The sequence below is a fragment of the Macaca fascicularis genome, chromosome 14, assembly GCF_037993035.2.
Source record: "Macaca fascicularis isolate 582-1 chromosome 14, T2T-MFA8v1.1".
In the NCBI taxonomy this organism is placed as follows: domain Eukaryota; kingdom Metazoa; phylum Chordata; class Mammalia; order Primates; family Cercopithecidae; genus Macaca; species Macaca fascicularis.
This window is the reverse complement of record NC_088388.1, coordinates 101,010,569-101,026,533: the sequence shown is the minus strand read 5'-3', so window position 1 is coordinate 101,026,533 and position 15,965 is coordinate 101,010,569. Positions and strand designations below refer to the sequence as shown.

The window sequence follows — 15,965 nt, the reverse complement described above, 5'->3', positions numbered from 1 at the left end:
CAATCGAGCCACTACCTTGAGCCAGGGACAATCTGTGACTCACTCTCCACTCAGCATGGGGTTTTCCTTGCCAGTCAGTGATTCCATCCCCAATCTCCACCTTACAGCCTGCTTTCTTGGACTGTTCCTGGTACCAACTATGTCAGTTCAGTTCCTCTGAAAAGCAGATATCAAGATGGAATGAGAGGTGTGTGAGATTTATTGGGAAGAAACACCTGTGAAGGATAAAGGTCATGATGTTATGATGTGTGTCTGACACATGTGAAAAGAGCATGGGAAGGAAGAAGTAGCTCTGAAAAAGGGAGTCTTGCCCAGGGCTATTGAGGCACCCATAAGTAAAGACTGTCCACCAGAGAAGTCCCTCACTGGTTAAGAATTGTCTGTTTCTGGTACACCCACAGTGTTCAGTCACTGGGAACACTCTGCGGGGAGAAAGGCATTGATGTGAACACCATGGTAGATGCAGAAGGTACAGCAGGTAGGGGCTGTCAGCCAACAGTCTCTTTGGCGCAGGTTATCTCTTGAAAGGAAATCTGAGTGGTGCGTGTTCATAGCTACCATAGCTATTGTTGCTTGATAGGTTTGCAATGCCTGCTTTGCTGTAAATCAGGTTTATTTGCAAGAGTTTTTATTGATTTTTATATATATTTTGGTTTTTAATATGTATTTTATTGATTTTTATATGCATCCTGTGCCAGTACCACATTATCTTAATTATAAGAGCTTTGCCGGGTGCCATGGCTCATGCCTGTAATCCCAACACTTTGGGAGGCTGAGGTTGATGGATCACTTGAGGCCGGGAGTTTGAGACCAGCCTGACCAACATGGCAAAATGCTGTTTCTACTAAAAATACAAAAATTACCTGGCGTGATGTTGCATGCCTGTAATCCCAGCTACTTGGGTGGCTGAGGCAGAAAAATCACTTGAACCCGGGAGGTGGAGGTTGTAGTGAGCTGAGATGGTGCCACTGCACTCCAGCCCGGGCGACAGAGCAAAACTCTGTCTCAAAAAAAAAAAAAAAAAGAGAAAAACAAAAAGTCTTGTTGTTTGATAGGGCAAGTACCTCCACGTTAGTCTTCGGACACAGGTGTATCTGGGCTATTCTTGTTCTTTCCTCTTTCACATAAATTTTTAGATCATGTCAAGTTCCACAAACAGCCCTTTAGTGTTTTAGTTGGAATTGCATTGAATGTTTAATATCAATGGGAAGAACTGACATGATATTGAGTTTTCAAATCCAAGGATATGGTATATATATCCATTTATTTAAGTCTTTTAAAATGTCTTTCAATATTTTAATCTTTTTTCCAGAAAAGGCTTGCATATCTTTTTAAAGATTCATAGCTGGCATTTTAAATTTTGTTATTTTTGTAAATGGTATCTTTTAAAATGTTACAAAACATTTTTTGGTCGTTTCGTGCAGTCATGCCTTTCAAAACGGACCTACCTTGAGGCAAAGGGACCAGGACTTTATGCCCCACATCAACCAGGCATTGGATAAGGGCGGCCCTCAGGGACTGGGCGTGGCCCCGTGTGAGGAGCCTCTTGGCCTGCGGGAAATGCCTGGAGAGTGACTCAGCTGAGAGCTGTCAGCCGCCGACATTCCCGTCAGCTGGGGAAAGGCTCCTCAGGTCCTGACCGGGCTATCTCAGCAGCAAGCCCTCAGCACTAAATGCCTTCTAACGGGTTAAAGAAATTCTCGTTTATTCATAGTTTTAAAGTTAAATGTTCCTGCTTTGGCAAAAGAAGCAGAGTGGTCCAGCTGTATTGTATGACATTTGGATCTGGGGTTTAACTGTTTGTCTAATAGACTTCCAACTAATCGTGTTTCAGTCTTACCTTTACCCCCAGTTTTCAGAACTACCGGATGTCTTTCAAGCCTGGGCCTTTCTGGTTTTGCAGGAAAGATTGGCTTGCTTTAGGCTTCTCCTACTGCCAGCATAGGTTTTAGCGTTCTTTGATTATCTAAATCAGTTACCACTTCATCACCTGCTTTCTAACCTTCCGAGTTTTGGCGCTGTCTTCCCTTCTTTTCTCTTTGTTTTGTACTCCCTCCTTTTATTTTATTTACAACAATTGAGACATCTAGGGTATCTCTCTTTTTTTTTTTTGTTTTGAGACGGAGTCTCACTCTGTCGCCCAGGCTGGAGTGCAGTTGCGCGATCTCGGCTCATTGCAACCTCTGCCTCCCGGATCCAAGCGAGTCTCCTGCCTCAGACCCCCGAGTAGCTGGGATTACAGGTGCCCGCCACCACGTCTGGATAATTTTTTTGTATTTTCAGTAGAGACGGGGTTTCACCATGTTGGCCAGGCTGGTCTCAAACTCCTGACCTCAGGTGATCCGTCTACCTCAACCTCCGAAAGTGCTGAGATTACAGGCATGACCCACCGCGCCTGGCTGATGTCTCTTCCTGGCCTGTATCTCTCCTTTTTCATCCTTAATTGTGATTTAAGTAGGGCTTCAGGAAAGAGCAGAGGTATAATAAAAGCGTGCTTCCAATTGCTCTCTTGCCTGAAAGCCCTGCTTGATTTGGAAGATTTATGAAGTAAGGGCAAAGCAGGCTGAGTTTGACACATGCTGGTTCTAATGCCTGAAATTACATCCACTTCCATCCTTGCTTGTCTAACCCATCCTTCAGCCCTCACTTTGTAGTCACATTTTCCAGAAAGCCTGCCTTCACAGCCCAAGTCCTGGATTAGATGGCCCTTCTAGACAATCTCATTATAATCTGTGTTCACTCCTTGTCACACTTTGCAGTAATTACCTGTTTAACAGTCTTTAAGATCTCATAGGCTAAATGTTTTGATTAGTGGGATTCTATTTGATCTCTATTGGAGTCCCTAGTCCCAAGCATAGAGATGATTTAAGAGGTACTCAATAAAGTTGTATTGAGTGAATATGTATTACATAGCTTTGGATTGATTTCTGATCAATGCAGTCGCTTACAAAGTTCTCACTTTCTGCAAATTTTTTTTGTTCTTTCTTTGCTGAGCTGGAGAAACCAAAAAGGCAAAATACTAGTTTTATTTCCATGGACATTGGAAAATTTAACCAATGCCATTTAAAAAGTACTTGGATTTCATCTTTAATATGAAGAGTTAGATGGAGTGGATGATGTATAAATTTCTTCCTTTAAAATTATTTGAAATTCTTGGAAAGTTTTCTACTTAATCTTTAAAAAAAGGCATTGTAAAAAATCTCTAGAAGAAAGGCATTATGACAACTACTGCATATACAATAAAATATGAGGATAAAATATTAAAAACGGAAGAGATTTTTAATGGGTGTTTTAGGTGTTCGTAAATATTGTTTACGTCATAATCCATTTTAGGAAATAAAAGCAACATTGGTAACTGGCAACCTTTTAATATAAATTAATATAAAATTGCATATCATATTTGCCATTCTGTAGTGCAATACTCTTAGTGCTGTCATACTTTGCAGTCAAAAGTGCCACTGTGCCTGGCCTGGATGGCAGGAAGATTGCTTGAGCCCAGGAGTTTGAGACTAGCCTGGGCAACATGGCAAGACCCCATCTCTTTAAAAAAAAAAAAGAAAGGGCCATCCAATGGAACAAAACTCATACTGATGTAACCTTCCCAAGGGAAAGTTCTTGGAGAGTTTGACTGCTATTTATATATAGGAGATAACGCAAAATTATACTTACTCATCTTCTGATTCTGAAGGTCCAGGGGCCCCTACTAAGAATATTTGTAGATAAGGAATAGCCTGGAAGATGCTTTTGTGACAAGCAAACTCATCCTCCAGTATAGAAAACCTATTACAGGGTCTATAATTCAGCTACATAGGACATCCAGAAAGGCAGACTTTGAGGGTCATTCTTTCTCTTTCATGTGTACACTTTTAACAAAGGAGACAATTTCATTTGCTTTTAATTTTTTTGGACTTCTCTAAAGTTACACATACACAATGTAGATAGTGTGAAAATATTAAAAAAAAATTAAGGAAAAATGAAAATCACCTGGAATCCTACTTCAGTGAAACCACTCCTGATATTCGATTGCATTAATTTCCTAGTTTTTCTTTCTTGATGTGTTTATTTCCTCCCATGGTTGAGACACTCTTAAGTATAGCTCCAGGTCCCTCTATTTCCACTTAGCAACGAATTATTGCTATTTCTTTAATTCATTAAATATTCTTTGAATATATAATTTTAATAGTTGTGTAATAGTCATCATATAAATGTACCATAATTTAACAGTTTCCCTGTTTATCATCTTACAGAGTGTTTTCTTATTTGTCCTATTACAGTAATAAGCTATAGTTCATAACTTTATTGTAAGTCTTGTTATGCCTGAGGAAATTCATTCTGTAACTCTGAAGAATGAAAGTAAATACAGGTTTTGTTGTAGAGACTTTTTTGAGATAATACATGTGAAATGTACATAAATTATTAATAGAAAAGGTAATATATTTGGTAGGTATGATTAGTATTAGTGTATGGGTAATTTTATTTGTCTTATTTGTATTATCTGTATTGTTAAACTTAAGCAGCCTACTATTTCAGAAAAAGTTAAATCATATCTACTTTCAGAATAAATTAAATCATAAACCATAGTCTATGTGACATAGTTAATATATTAAACCAAGTGTTGTCAGAGACCACTGGTTGTCAAACTGGATGGCAAGCTATTAGTGGGTGAAGATATATTATTCCTTGTAACCAACATTGTTTTTAAAATACAATACAATACAATATAAAAATATCAAAGGGCATCCCTTAGTTTTCTTATTCGAAAGAGTGAAAGCTACTGGCATTGACCAATAGAAAAGTTTATTGTTTTATAACCACTAGAGGGCAGTCATTACATTAGTTTAAAAAAAGGCCAACTAACAGCTTAATACAAGTTGACCTAGTTTTACAACTGATTATGATAGACACAACATTACATTTAAAAAGATTGTCGGGCTGTTAATGTACTGTTATTTGAGGACCTATTACATGGCACACATTGAGTTAGGGAGACATTGATGAATAAGCCATGTTCTAGAATGCAGTGAGAAGGTAAGTGTGATATTACAAGGCAGTTATGCATGGCGTTTGGGCTTATGTTTGCCTTTCCAGCCTCATATCCTGCCACTCCCCAACTTGCAACCTGAACTGCAATCATGCTGAGCTACTTGTAGTCACCTTGAACACACTGTTCTGTCTTCCTGGAATATTTTTTGTGTCCCTCTTCGCCTGGTGAACTGCCACTTACACTCTAAGCCCCAATATCTTGACTTTCCCAGACAGAAAAAATATGTGCTTTCTCCACTTGACTCCTTCTGGGTCAAGTTCAGCCCTATTACAGTTGATTGCTTATGTCTCATTCCCCCAGGAAACTGAACTACTGGAGGGCAGGGAATATATCATTCATTTTTTTTCTGTAGCTGGGGTATAGTGCCTGGCACATAGACAGTGCTTAACATAAATATTTAGTCAATGAGCAAATAGAAATGCTATAAAGAGATACTGTAATGAATTTCTTTGTTATGTAATCTCTCAATTGATCTTCTACCCTCTCATTTTGTATATGCCACTAACATAGCAGCTGTTCAACTGCCGAAGCAAACCAAAGACAGACTGTTTGACTCATTGATGGTGAGGGAGGGTTAGGCTTTACTGAATATGAAAGGGGAGGGGAATTCTGCAGGAAGATTTAGGTTTCTCTAGTTATTTCCCCCATGATGACTTGCAAGATGATATTTACATTAGGAATACAATAGCTAAGACTAACTTTTATTATTCCATCCCTTCCTTACTTTTGCAATATTTACTTGGCCAAGTAGGTAAAGCAGTTTTGTTTGCCATTTGGCTAGCAGCTAATGATGCTGCTGACACCTTTGGTATTAAGAAGACAGGGTGCCAGCCGGGTGCAGTGGCTCACACCTGTAATCCCAGCACTTAGGGAGGCCAAGGCGGACAGATCACCTGAGGGCAGGAGTTTGAGACCAGCCTGGCCAACAGGGTGACACCCCATCTCTACTAAAAATACAAAATTAGCCAGGTGTGGCGGTGCATGCCTGTAATCCTAGCTACTATGGAGGCTGAGGCAGGAGAATTGCTTGAAACTGGGAGGTGGAGGTTGCAGTGAGCCAAGATCGCACCATTGCACTCCAGCCTGGGAGGTAAGAGTGAAACTCTGTCTAAAAAAAAAAAAAAAAAAAAAAAAAAAAATAGACAGGGTTCCTAGTACATTCCACTGGTAGTCTATAAAAGCTTAAAAGATTTGAAGTTTCAGTATGTCCTAAGTGCTCATATGGCAAATTAAACAATTCTCCACCCAATTGGTATATGCATTTGTTCATAAAATTTTCGTTATATGTTCACCTTAGTCATGTTTGTAAAAAGTTGAAAAAATATTTTTAGCTAATTCTAAATCTTGTAAATAAGCCTATAGTCATACTCATCTGGAAAATTCTGCTCTGAAAAGAAACCTTGGCTGGGCGCAGTGGCTCACATCTGTAATCCTAGCACTTTGGGAGGCCGAGGTGGGCGGATCACTTGAGGTCAGGAGTTTGAGACCAGCCTGGCCAACATAGTGAAACCCTGTCTCTACTAAAAATACAAAAATTAGCCAGACATGGTAGTGGGTGCCTGTAATTCCAGCTACTCGGAAGGCTGAGGCAGGAGAATCACTTGAACTTGGGCAGTGGAGGTTGCAGTGAGCCAAGATGGTGCCCTGGCACTCCAGCCTGGATGACAGAGTGAGACTCTGTCTCAAAAAAGAAAGCTGGTTGTACATGATAGAGGTTAAGTCACTTGTAAAGACAGATAGACTTTGGTTTGATTCTTGGATATATCTTTCCCCACCTTTGCAACCTTGGGGCACATTACTTAACCTTGCAACACCTCAGTTCCCTTATTTGAATATGGACATAATAATAATACTTCTTTGGGTTCCTAGGGGGATTAGATGAAATCCTGCATATAAAGAGCTTTGCACAAGACTTGGCATATTATAAGCCTTCCACAAACGTTAGCTGTTGTTACAGGAAAAGGTCTTTATTGCAAGATAAAATCTTTTTTTTTCTTGGCATGTAGACATTTTTCCATTTCAAATAAACAGCTCTTAACGGTTTTTTTCCTTCCACCGTGGCAATAAAAAGGAGTCTTTTTGTCATTTGGATAAGATATATACCATAAGCAAACGAGTGCTTGTGACTGTAAAAACCTTGGCGGTGAAGCCTCCCCCTGTGGGATGCTGCAGGTCAGGGACAACTGGATGGGCCTCAAAAAGTCTCCCAGACGGTTTCCCCATTGATAGGGTTTGGATCTGTGTCCCCACCCAAATCTCGTGTTGAATTGTAATCCCCAGTGCTGGAGGTGGGGCCTGGTGGGAGGCAATTGGATCACGGAGGCGGTTTCTCATGGTTTAACACCACCCTCCCTTGGTGCTGTCTTCACGATAGTGAGTTATCGTGACATCTGGCTGTTTAAAAGTGTGTGGCACCTTTGTCCTCTCTCTCCTGCTCCTACCACATAAGATGTGCCTGCTTCCCCTTTGCCTTCTGCCACGATTGAAAGTTCTCTGAGGCCTCCCCAGAAGCCAAGCAGATGCCAGATCATGCTTCCTGTGCAGCCTGTGGAAACACGAGCCAATTAAACCTTTTTTCTTTATAAACTACCCAGTTTCAGGTATTTCCTTATAGCAGGGTGAGAACAAGCGAATCCACCCATCCATCCACAGAGTTCATAATCTTTGCAGCCACCGCAGAAGCAGTAGGAAATATTGCTGCAGCAGCAAGCACCTTGAGGCTCTTTTACTACTTTGATGAGATGGAAATTTCTTTTCTTCAGTATCATTGATATTGGGCTTGGAATGGGGTTTTGAAACAGACTGTCTAAATTATTAACTCCTGTGGGCAAGAACATTACCCTGTATAATCTATATCAAGTAATATATATATATATATTTAATACATTTAAAACTATTCAATGTCTGTTTTAATGTTTTATATAATTATAGTGATATTTGCTCCAAACCCCAAATTGGGACACGTAGTATAACAAAAGATTTAAAAAATTTTGAGAATTAAAAAAAATTTAACTTGTTATTTTGAAATAACTTTAGGCTTACAGAAGAGTGACCATAATGACACAAAGAGTTTCTGTTACCCAGCTTTCTCTAATGTTAACATCCTGCATAACCAGGTACAGTTATCGAAACTAAGAAACTAATATTTGTATATAACACTATTAACAAGTGACAGACATTGTTAGAATTCTACCATTCTTTTTTAAATGAATATCCTTATTCTGTTTCAGGGTCCAATCAAAGATGTTATGAAACATTTTGTGGTCATGTGCTTTTGTCTCCTCAGATCTGTAACAGTCTCCATCTTTCCTTCTCTTTCATGACGTTGACATGTTTGGAACGTCCCTCAGTTTGAGTTTGTGTGATGTTTCTCTCTTGATTAAACTGAGTTCTGGGAAGAATACAGCAGAGGCGATGTAATCTTCTCAGTGCATCATATCACATTATATCAGGAGGTACAACATGATATTGACAGGTCTTTTAGTAATTTTAACCTTGATCATTTGGTTCAGGTGATATCAACTAGATTTCTGTACTGTAAAATTACTTTTTTTTTCTGCCTCTTTGTATTTAATACATATTTTGTGGGAGATACTTTGAGGCTCCATAAATACCCTGTTTCTTCTTAAAGTTTTTTTTTGAGATGGAGTCTTACTCTGTCACCCAGGCTGTAGTGCAGTGGCACGATCTCAGTTCACTGCAAGCTCCGCCTCCTGGGTTCATGCCATTCTCCTGCCTCAGCCTCCCAAGTAGCTGGGACTACAGGCGCCCGCCACCACGCCTGGCTAAGTTTTTGTATTTTTACTACAGATGGGGTTTCACCGTGTTAGCCAGGATGGTCTCGATCTCCTGACCTCGTGATCTGCCCACCTCAGCCTCCCAAAGTGCTGGGATTACAGGCGTGAGCCACCGTGCCCAGCCTCTTCTTAAAATTTTTAACAAATGTTAGCAGTCATTTGTGGATCTTGCTTGCAACAATTAATTGTGGTTTTCTAATGGTGATTTTTATATTTCTCTAATGTCGTCTACATTTATTAATTGGAATTCTACTGTAGAGTCATTCCTTCTTCCTCATCTATTTATTCAATCATTTATTCATTATCAGTGTAGGCAGGTGTAATTTGTTTTATTCTTTTGGTTATAACAGAATATTATCATTATTTATTTTGTTGCTCAAATTGTTCCAGCTTTGGCATGGCGAGCTCTGTCAGGTTGGCTCCTGTGTCTTTTTGGAATGTCCCCATTTTATTTATTTATTTATTTATTTATTTATTTATTTATTTATTTATTTTGAGACAGAGCTTTACTGTTGTTGCCCAGGCCAGAGCTCTGTCAGGTTGGCTCCTGTGTCTTTTTGGAATGTCCCCATTTTATTTATTTATTTATTTATTTAGAGACAGAGCTTTACTCTTGTTGCCCAGGCCAGGGTACAATGGCATCATCTCGGCTCACCGCAACCTCTGCCTCCTGGGTTCAAGCGATTCTCTTGCCTCAGCCTCCCCGAGTAGCTGGGATATTAGGTGCCTGCCACCACGTCTGGCTAATTTTTTCTATTTTTAGTAGAGATGGGGTTTCTCCATGTTGGTCAGACTGGTCTCAAACTCCTGACCTCAGGTGATCTGCCTGCCTCGGCCTCCCAAAGTGCTGGGATTACAGGCGTGAGCCACCTGCGCCCAGCCCATTTTTATTTATATTTAATTTAGTACATCCTTACTCTGTATCTTGTATTTTGCCTGCCCTAGCCCTGGATTCAATCACTTCTCTAAAAGCCCTGGATCCTTTTATTAGAGAATGGTATTTAGAAACCAAGATCTGGGTGCGCAGTCTTCTGTGTGTCAGATCCTGTCAGCAAAGACATATATATGCATATGTACTAACCTATGTAGACACACATATCTATATTTCTGTATCCGTGTATCTGTATGTATAGTTTTAAAAGCATGAATTTATGCTCATATGTTGTTTTTAAAATTTTAAAAATTATTTGTTTAGAGACACGGTCTCGCTTTGTCGTCCAGGTTGGAGTGCTGTGGTGCAATCATGGCTCACTGCAGCCTCGAACTTCTGGGCTCAGGTGATCCTCCTGCCTCAGTCTCCGAAGTAGCTAGGATTACAGGTACATGCCACCATGCCTGGCTATTTTATTTCAGTTTTTATAGAGACTGAGTCTTGCTGTGTTGCACAAGTTTGTTTCAAACTTTTGGCCTCAAGCAATCCTCCTTTCTCAGCCTCCTAAAATGTTGGGATCATAGGGGTGAACCATCGTGCCTGGCCTTGGTACCTTATTTTGAGAGCCCCTAGCTAAACTGGGGTTCCAGTGCCAGAGTCGCTAGCAACCCTACCCCAACAGGATATGAAGGGGAGATGGATGTGGGTGTTTACAGTGTGCCTTTCATGGGATACTTCTTTTACCCGGAGGATGGCCTAAGGCCTAGTTGCCTGACCTGACTGGGGGTCTCTCACATGGGAATACTGGCAGGTGCCCTTGTGGCTCTTATCTGATCTGTGTCCAGTTTATGCCTGCCTGATCATCACTTTGGCACCGGGAGTTCAACCTTGTGCTCTCCCTGGTGTCCCCTGGTTCTTCAGATGGAAAGCACAAATTCAGTACATCACCACAACAGGAAGTAAGTTCAATGATTTTCACATACAGATCCTGGGCAAGGAGGGTATAATGAGTCAGGAGGGCAGTCCTCTGTCCCCGGGTCATATAAGGCAGAAAGGAAGAGCCAGAGAGAAAGTGTGTCTAGCAGCATGTCTAAGGGAATGGAGTATGGGCCACTTTAACAAGCAAATGTCTAAATGGTCCATTTAAAGAGCGGCAGGAGAGCAGGGAGCCCAGTCTGCTAGGCAGGAGAGATCCATCTAAGTTCTTGTCGCTGGCCACCAGCTTGAGCCATCTAGGTGTAATGTAGAACTGGAAATTGTGCCAAAGATGACTGAGCCCTGCTTTTGGCATGAGAAAGTTAAACTTACATTCAAAATGGATGCTGAGCAACATAAAATTATAGGAATTCTCTATATATCTCCAACATCAATCCAGCACCACAAGTTTTATTCTAGTATTCCCCCTTTCTGGGAAAGGCAAAATAATAGAAACAAAACCCAGAGGAGTGGTTGCTCAGGGCTGTATGAAGGAATTTTTGGCATGATAGGGCTGTTCTGCATGGTACAGTAGTGGTGGGTATACAATGCTATGCATATGTCAACACCTACACAATTCTACAAAGAGTGAATTTACTGTATGCAAGTAAGAAAAACATCCAGGATGTTGGAAGAATCCAACGTGGGATACAGATTGTGACAAATGAATCTAACCGTATTAAAATGAGTAAACTTGGTAAACTATCACTCCTGTAATCTTAGCGACTCAGGAGGCTGAGATGGGAAAGTGGTTTGAGGCCAGTGGTTCCAGTCTAGCCTGGGCAACACAGTGAGATCCCCTCTCTAAAAAAGAAAAAGGAAAAAAAAAAAAAAAAAAAAAAAAAAAAGCTGGGCATTGTGGTGCATGCCTTTAGTCCCAGATACTGGGAGACTGAGGTGGGAGGATCTCTTGAGCCCAGGAGTTGGAGGCTGCACTGAGCTATGATTGTGCCACTGCACCCCAGCCTGGGTGATGAAGTGAGACCCTCAACTCTTAAAAACAAAACAAAAACCCACCACAGTGAAGGTGGTAGAAAGGAAGGAACTGGCCTTAGTAACTTTGGAAAACTGTGTGTTGACTGAATAAGTAAGATTGGGCATGAAAAGAATGATAAAAATGCTGTACTTTAGTTGGCAAATTTGTTTCTCCTAAATATGTGGATTAGCAATTCTGAAGCGAATTTTCATGTATACTAGAGTTAAATTAGTGCATGCATTGTGGCTCATGAGTGTCAGTTTTCTCAATGTCAAAGAAGATTAAAACATTTTGAGAATTTTTATATTAAAAATTTACAGAGATATAAAAACTAAATCACATTTAGTTATACATTTAATTGATCATTTTTATTGTAAAGGGTAAATTACATGAAATTGACAAAATTTAGTACATGTAATATCTATCAAAATACATACATGTAAGTGTGTGTATATTTATATATGTTAACAGTACAGTTTTCGCAAAAAGCTTCAACATTCATAAGAAACACAGACATAGTTATTCTGGTGCAACATGGATTTAAAATAAGGCCATGGTAATCCTCCCTGATGCCAATTTTAAAATGAAGACTGTCTAAATTTTTCTGACCAGTTATTAGACGCCCTGCCTCTCCCAAATGTGTTTAAACTTTTCTTTTGATTATTTGATACCTTTTGCCCAAGAGATTACTATCTCTTTTTTTTTTTTTTTTTTTTTTGAGACAGGGTCTCGCTCTATCATTTAGGCTGGAGTGCAGTGGCATGATGCCTGATCACTGCAACCTCTGCCCCCTGGGCTCAAGTGATCCTCCCACCTCAGCCTCTCCAGTAGCTTAGACCACAGGCACACATCACCAAGCCCAGCTTTTTTTTTTTTTTTTTTTTTGTATTTTTAGTAGAGACGGGGTCTTGCTTTGTTACCCAGGCGGGTCTTGAATTCCTGAGCTCAAACGATCCACCTGCCTCAGCCTCCCAAAGTGCTGGGATTACAGGTGTGAGCCACCATGTCCAGTCGACATTTTAATATTTTATATAGAGATGGGGTCTTGCTACATTGCCCAGGTTGGTTTCAAACTCCTGGGATGAAGCAATCCTGCCTCGACCTTCCAAAGTGCTGGAATTACAGGCATGAGCCACTGTGTCTGGCCAAAAAATTTTATTTTTATTACATTTCCACTTTTCACTTTTATAGCATGCAAAGTGCTATTCTCTTCCACTTTAATTTCACAAGGGATCTTTACTCTTTGTCTTCCCACTTTTGTCACTTTCAATGAACCCACCCTGTATCTACTAAAATTCTGGAGTAGCCATGGGCAGAATTGCATAAGAATTCTGATCATACCACAGTTTCATAAAAGGACAATGTCATAATGTGCAAGTTCTAATAAAATGCAAATCTTATCTTGTTTCACCAGCTTACTATTTAGGCTTTTTTTTGGCCTATTCCGACTTTGGATTTTAATTATTTTCAACTAGCTTTTGCTTGTAGAGGCATTCTTTGGTTCCTAAGAGGTGTTAAAGTGAGGGATTATTAACGGTGAAGCTAGTTTGGCATGCAGGACGCTGCTGTGTACATATATACTACTAGTGTACATGAATATAAACCCTTGTCTTTTTTTTTTTTTTTTTTTTAAATAAAAGTGAGTTTTCATCTGAGGTGCTTAGAATGATTCAGAAACAACTTGGCACACTCTTCTGGTCTGCTTACCCCCATTGAAATGTTATTTTATAAATTACATCTTAATTCACATAATTTTTTCTTGATAGTATAAAAATTCTCAAGTATTTTCTAAAAGGGCACACAACTTTCTATTTAAAAGTCTAAGCACTAAATTTTCTGTTGCCTTCCTAAAGCCTACTCTTATAATTCAAAATATAGGAAAGCACAAAGGTTTCCTTCATTAGGTCAATTTTTTCACTAATTTTCTTCATTGAAAAAGTGAATTCATTTTCTGTTTTCCCTCATTTCATCCAATAGTTTCCATTTCTACCAACAAGGTGTGGCAGAAAGAACATGGGTTTTGGAACCAGATAAACCTGAGTTTGAATCTTGATTCTCTCACTGTAGGTAGCTATGTGGCCTTGGGTAAGTTTAACTTCTTTAAGCCTCCAGTTTCTCATCTGTAAAATGGAGACAAAAATACCCATGGTTTGGGTGACTGGTCAGATTAAATAAAAAAACATATTCACAAAATCTGGTACATGGTAGGCATTCAACATGTTAATGCATTTCTCACTGCATCACGTGTTTCAAAACTAATTATGGGGAGGAACCAAAATTTAGTAGTGTTATTAATAAAAGACCACATAACATGTTTTCTTAAAACTGTTAATTTCTAATTTTGATTCATTACCTTTTTTAAATTTTTTTTAAATTTTGAGGCCGGGTCTCACACTGTCACCCAGGCTGGTGTGCAGTGGCGACACACAGCTCACCGCAGCCTCAACCTCCCAGGTTCAAGTAATCCTTCTGGGTTTAAGTAATCCTCTTGCCTCAGGCCCCAAGGAGCTGGGACTACAGGTGCATGCCACCATGCCTGGTTAACTTTTGTATTTTTTGTAGAGACAGGGTTGCCCAGGCTGGTCACGAACTCCTGAGCTCAAGCCATCTGCCCACCTCGGCCTGCAAAGTGCTGGGATTACAAGCATGAGCCAACGGCCCTGGCTTGATTCATGACATTTTAATGAAAAATTTCATGTTTTTTCTGTATGCCAAAATGCCATGTATGAAATTTGGAAGAATCGATGTAATTGTACAGCCATAGGAAGGCCTCCCTTCACCATACAAAAAGGTAACCTTTGCTCTATTGCTGCCACCAAGGGCCATTTTGTGGGATGTGGTAACTTTAGGAATATTTATTACACTGAAATGGGCAATTAAAAAATCAAAATATGCCATACTTTATAAACATCTTATCAGTAAGTTAGAGGTTTAATAAAGAGGTTTAATAAACAGAAATTTTATTTAACATATATTTCAACATGGAATCTATAAATTACAAAGGAGCACTGTGAATTCTGTGGAAAAATGTTTGTTTGCTCTACTCACAAGCTTCATCCTTGTGGCATGTATTCAGAGCTAGGTTATGTCCTGCTTTTTGTTCAGGCAGGCATAATGTCTTTCATGGTATTCTCAGAACTTTGTTAAACTTCACTGCTTTGTTAAATGTTCACAGCTCTGTTAAACTTCACTGCTCACAAAATCTGAGTTAGGACAAATGTTCACAGGGGTTGTTGCTCACATGTTTTCCTATGGCTGGTTTTGACAAAATAGTATGCATCTAGTCCTAGAGAAGTACATGAAAGGTCTTCTTAGACGGATTCTGCTGGAATTTATCTCTTGTCTCTGCAGCTGCTGGTTCTATCTTCTCTCTTCTCCTGGAAATCAGAAAGAAGAAACAAGCATGCAAACACATGCTGAAACGGTGCAGCCACAAACTAGGCTGCTATGTCAAATAGTGGCATATTCAATACATCCTCACATCATTCTCTCAGGTAATGGTTTTAAGGTTGGAGAGGACTTTACAGATTATTTACCTCAACCCTTATGTTATTTTCATCAGTACCTTTCTACTCTAAAAGATAAAATTCCCATTTTGAAAATGTCCAATTTTACAATTTCATTAAAAATTCAGGGTTCAGGCTGGGCGCAGTGGCTCACGCTTGTAATCCCAGCACTTTGGGAGGCTGAGGTGGGCAGATCACGAAGTCAGGAGTTCAAGACCAGCCTGGCCAATATGGTAAAACCCTGTCTCTACTGAAAATACAAAAATTAGCTGGGTGTGGTGGCATGTGCCTGTAATCCCAGCTGCTCGGGAGGCTGAGGCAGGAGAATCACTTGAACCTGGGAGGCAGAGGTTGCAGTGAGTCCAGATCGCTCCACTGTACTCCAGCCTGGGTGACAGAGCAAGATTCTGTCTCAAAATAATAATAATAATAATAAAATAAAATAAAAAAATTCAGGGTTCAAAGTGAAATGATAAATTCTAATTTATTTGCACCTGCATTTAAAGCTCTTTATTTAAAATTTTCTTCTAGATAAATTCTGTTACCAATAAATCTCTATAGTGTTGTATAGCAGAAACGGGAGTTCTTGTGAAAACAATGTCCAATGGAACTAATGATGAAAGGGCCTGGAACCCACATAGTTAGGCACGTCAGAAGGAAACCTGTGGGCACGTTAGCCCTGCGTCCCTGTCCAGTTGTCTCTCTCCCTTTGTAAGGAATCTGTTTCATTTAGTCCCGGGAAGTTATTTTCTCCTTTTCAGTCTCTGAAATAATATTCATTTGGCTAACTCTGAAG

The 15,965-nt window shown here is 39.8% G+C and overlaps 1 protein-coding gene across 4 annotated transcripts in view; it reads right to left on the bottom strand.

Annotated features, from left to right (window-relative positions):
• Positions 1 to 13,091: 13,091 nt before the first annotated feature.
• CEP126 (centrosomal protein 126) overlaps positions 13,092 to 15,965 on the bottom strand; it is a 78,074-nt gene continuing 75,200 nt past the window's right edge. For 3 of the 4 annotated variants that reach the window (XM_005579437.4, XM_045371126.2, XM_005579439.4), the window contains one exon: positions 13,092 to 15,040. In XM_005579437.4, the coding sequence (XP_005579494.3) occupies positions 14,996 to 15,040 (45 nt within the window). In that variant the 3' untranslated portion in view covers positions 13,092 to 14,995. The remainder of the gene's footprint in view (positions 15,041 to 15,965) is intronic. The other variant, XM_005579438.5, reaches the window with a different exon arrangement.